General features: G+C 42.9%; 1 protein-coding gene across 1 annotated transcript; it reads right to left on the bottom strand.

Annotated features, from left to right (window-relative positions):
- Window positions 1–1,363: 1,363 nt before the first annotated feature.
- LOC139734461 (solute carrier family 35 member G1-like) lies at window positions 1,364–2,155 on the bottom strand. The gene has a single exon (XM_071645244.1). It carries the CDS (start codon window positions 2,153–2,155, stop codon window positions 1,364–1,366), a length of 792 nt encoding a protein of 263 aa, XP_071501345.1.
- Window positions 2,156–4,741: the final 2,586 nt, after the last annotated feature.

Below are 4,741 nucleotides of genomic sequence, written 5' to 3'. Positions count from 1 at the left end.
TACAAACAAATTTCATATATCACTTAGTTAAAATTGTTTTTCATACAATTTTTCAAAATATCACTTTCATAACAGGAAATTAAATTCAGGTTTGATGAAAACAAGTTGCATTTTTTGTGCAGGCGACGATCGATCAGCTCAGCGCTACTGCTAGATAGCCCGCGATATACAAATACATATAGCCGGCCGCCGCTTGCATTTGCATGCATATTACGTTATGTGTTAATTCTATCTTTCACGATTTACGGTAGATGTGACGTGAATTGTGTCTCAGATCTCGGATACAAGAACATCTAATTCTGGTCTAAATTAGCTAGATCTCGGCCTAACAGTAACATGGCGGCTACCATGGATAGATGTACAGCTCGTCGAAGATTTGCAGATCTGGATGCAGAGGATTATGAAAAACTTCTAGATAAAAAAGACAGTGGGAATACGCACAAAGCCACCAAGATCTCGGTGAGTGTATTCAAAGATTTATCTGCGTGATAAAAACTTAGATACCGATTTCGAACAGCTTGACAAACCCGATCTTGCAAAGATTCTTTGCTAAAATCCTCTGTAGGATAATAATGATAATATTGGATGTCCTATTTTCGGTCAATACAAGGGAATATTGGACTCGCTAAGCAAAACATTGGACTCGTCTTCGACTCGTCCAATATTTGTGCATAGCTCGTTCAATATTTCCTTACATTAACCTCAAGGCCATCCAGTATTATATAATTATTCATCGATAATTCTGACATTTGCTCTTAAACGGTCTTTACCACATTGTTGTTAAGAGTTTGAGAATAGTGTGATAGACCTTGTATTTTCAGTTTTAGTACAGATACGTATATCTCAGGGAATATGGATATTGACGAAAGTTTTTAAAATGTGGCAACGTACGTATAGATAATGTTGATGATAATCTTTCACCCAAAGTAATCTTTTTTTAATATCAGCACTGGATTCTCAGCACCTTAAAACAGATTTTCATCATTAGCCCATGCAGCGTAGCCAGGCGACCTGCCTGTATAACGAAATGTTTCAAGACGAGCACATGCTCAAATATGTTTTGTCAATGGACGTAAACAAGGACATTTGGGAGGATCCGAACATTAAACTTTTATACATGGAGGCTCCACGAAGATCATTTTCCTCTTTACCACAGGCCCTCTCGCACAATAATGAAAGTGCAAACAAGCGGTATAAAGAAACAATAAAGTTCAGTTATTGCAACTATACAAACGACTGACTATAAGAGATTTATTGTGGTACATGACTTCCTTTTTGCTGATCTTGTTATACTTTATGCACAGTTGCTTAGAGGATCCGTGTTTACAGTGTCATTCGGTGGTTTTGAGACTCTCATTTTTTATCAGGAGTTTTTCCCGTCGGATCTCATTTTCAAACACGATGCCGTGACATTCCCAACGGCGCTGCCCACTATCAGACAAGCCCCGAATATTGCGAAGCCATTGGGGGCCTCTCGCAGTATCACGACATCCAGGATAAAGGCGAAAAAGACAGAGCTCGTGCGAATAATGTTGAATGATCCTGCACTTTCTACCTCTAGAGCCAGAGTCGTGGCATGAACTCCCAGACAGCCTAGGATCCCGATCAGCAGAACGAGCACGCGATCCCTTCCGCATCGTGGGACGCTCCAGTCCGCGAGTGCCGTCGTCGTGGCTGAGCTCACTATAGAGGCAATGCAGGCGAAGATGAACACGATAAGCTGCGCATGAACTTTCATGTTGGAGATCGGCTTCTGGATGACGTACGCAATCGCGTTGAGCACGGCCACGGAGAGGGCCATCACGGCTCCCAACCACGTGTCCGCGGTGCCCTGGTTGCCGGCGGCGCCAAAGAGAACAGGTGGCTGCATAACAAAGATGATACCAGCCACGGTACCGAATGAGCAAATCACCTTGACAACGGAGCAACTCTCTTTGACGCACACGCGCTCGAAGGCAATAGTGAATAGAGGTGAAGTGAGGATCAACGAATTGGCAGTGGATAGCTCGAGCAGTTGAAAAGCCTTGAAGTAGCACAGGAATCCAAAGGCTCCAGACAGTCCCCGTATCATCAGAAATGCCCAAGCTTTCCTTCGGATGTTTGAAAGCGACAATTTGTTCCAGATCAATATTGGTGCCGACGAGGCAGCTAACATGACGCTAAAATAAGCGTTCAACGCGTTGGAAGAAACCCTGCCCGCCAGCTGCTTGGTCATCAACTGAAGAATCAGGTAAAAAAATACAGCTGCAAAGGCTAAAAATATCCCTCTGTATTGATATAGGATGTTTCCCCTGACCCAATGATGTGATGTCATTTTCTGCGAAGTAGTGGGTTTCTCATGATCGACGCTGAAAAGTTGTGTTCGTTCCTCTACAGAACTAAACTGTTTCCCTGTTCTCCTGTGTTGTTCAGGCGCAACATGGCCGGACAGTGGCGCAGTGAAGTCATCGGCTTTTGCTTCTCCTCGTCCTCCTCGTCCTCGTCCTCCTCTTCCTCCTCCTCCTTCTCCTCCTCCCGTGTTCTTCTCAAACTCCGACATGCTGAGGATGGACAAGAGGGAAGAATTAAACAAGTTACGAGCGTAGTTAGTCACGTAGCTGAAATGAAAGCAACGCAGTAAAAGACATTAATAAAATTGTGAAAGTTTCTCAGACATCAAAACGATGTTACTCATATACAACAGGCTCTTGATAAAAAAATGACACTTCTAATAATGCACGAAGCACGAGAGAGTGGCATACGTAGCAGTTGTATGTAATTATGCAGGTACATGTATAACTAGATAGTATAGGTAGGCATGGATATCTAGCAATCCACAACACGGAGAGAATCTAAGCGTTTTGAACGCGTGTGCCTATCGAATGGGATAGAACCGCGGCGCAAAGTGTGTCATCCTTTTAAAATAACTCGAAATGATTTTCGGTCCGGTTGTTTCTTGTGTGTGTGTGTGTGTGTGTGTGTGTGTTGTGTGTGTGTGTTTATGAGGGTGTATGTGTGTGTGTCTCTGGGTGCGCACTGCCTTCAACCAGGGAGGCGCTTCAACCATGCATGAACTGGCCCTTTTCCAATAGTCCCGTGATTTTTGCATTCTCAAAATTAATGGATTTTTCTTTTCCTACAGTCTACAATTCACCTGCTCCCTCCCAGTAAGTTCCATAAACAGGAATTCGCTTAGTTGATACCTAGTAGGGAAAGCTTTGAGGTTGTTAAGGGCAACTTTTGTGAGCAAAGCATGAATAAAATGTAAATACAATTATTGCAGAACAACCCTATTTGACACTCTCTCTTAATATTTCATTGAAAGCGAGCGTTGCTGCTCTACTTCTTTACATGCATGGACCTATGTAGAGCACGTAGTGTCTGCCTCGCAGATTCTCATCGGCCATACCGTCTCACCGTACTAAAAGGTGTTTCTCGGATAAATAAATGCCCAGAAAAGCACGCATAAAAATTATGTGTTTCTCTCGCTTTTTCGCATGAGCTGGAGAAGTGAAATAAATCATACCTGTGCATGTGTGCAGTGGTCAGCATGATGATACATGGCCGGAGAGAGAGGGGAGAAAATGGACGCGGACGTCCTTCGAGATGTCGCGTCGTTCTCAGCAGCTAGTTCTCGAGAGATACAGCGATCAGGCTTTGGAGTTTTCCGCCATAGACTCTTTTATTGTCGTCTGGTCTATTTGCTAGGAGCACAATTATTTTCTCGGCCACTAGGGCACAAGTGACTCGATATTCGTCAAACAATACATAATTCAGGACTAATGGATCGGGCCCATCACCATAAATACCATATCGGGTAGATCTAGTGTACAATCAGGTCGTCGATATTCACGGCAGACTTAAATTCTCCTCAGAAAAGCCGTATAGTTATTGTGACGTTGACCTCCAGATAGAAGCACCGAGAGAATGGACATCGTGTACGAACCACCGTTTTCCGTTCTCGACAATGTGGTCTGTTGCGGCTCACTACGCTAAACTCAAATTGAATGCTTCTTGGCAGTACGCGGCGTATAAGATGCTGAATCAAGTCACTTTGCATAGAAAACAAGAGCAACAATAATAATAACCATGAACACTTAAATGTTAATCAAAACTATGTGAGCTGCGAGGGGATTCAGCGATCTTGGTCAAATTTCGGTTAATGTGAAGTGCATGAGCAGAGCATGAACAAATTGTTCGGTAACCTTCGTTCGCTGGGTCGTGAAAAGGGTTATCAAGGAGATGAGAACTAACAGTGATAGAAGACGGATCCAATTCGGGGTGGGGGGGGGGGGAGGAACACAACTTGTAGACGAACATTAAAATATCATATAATCGCTTGCGGGATAGAAACTCTTGCAGTAAGCGGACAATCTTTCTGATTATCAACTTCTACCATGATCACTCATTGTTATTCAAACATTCATACCCTCTTCAGAGGTTAAAACATCTGGGATATTTTGAGCATTGATGCAAACCCGCGGTTTAAAAATCAGTGGCAGTGTATTAGTGGACTCCACTTTGGAATGATAAAATTAAAATTTTACCTCTCAAAATATCTCAAAAATTTATGAATGCCAATGAAAAGGTAATATAAAGCAGAAATAAATCATAAAAGCAACGAATCACGCTTTGTGCAGTGATTCTTGCGCTGACAAGCGTCTGTCGTGCAAATCGCCGAACCAGGCTCTGACGTAGGGACATTTTAGTGTTGACCATGAATATAGGCAAATTTAATTTTAATTCCTTTTCCTGCGATATT

This window comes from Diadema antillarum, unplaced genomic scaffold (genome assembly GCF_040938485.1).
Source record: "Diadema antillarum isolate AM-2024a unplaced genomic scaffold, OU_Dant_1.0 seq00000526_RagTag, whole genome shotgun sequence".
Taxonomy (NCBI): Eukaryota; Metazoa; Echinodermata; class Echinoidea; order Diadematoida; family Diadematidae; genus Diadema; species Diadema antillarum.
The sequence above is the reverse complement of the archived record's forward strand: the minus strand, read 5'-3'. Positions and strand labels throughout refer to the sequence as shown.

What these genes read in the sequence shown, in the direction of transcription:
- LOC139734461 (XM_071645244.1), bottom strand. Translation starts at nt 2,155, where the DNA reads ATGTTAGCTGCCTCGTCGGCACCAATATTGATCTGGAACAAATTGTCG.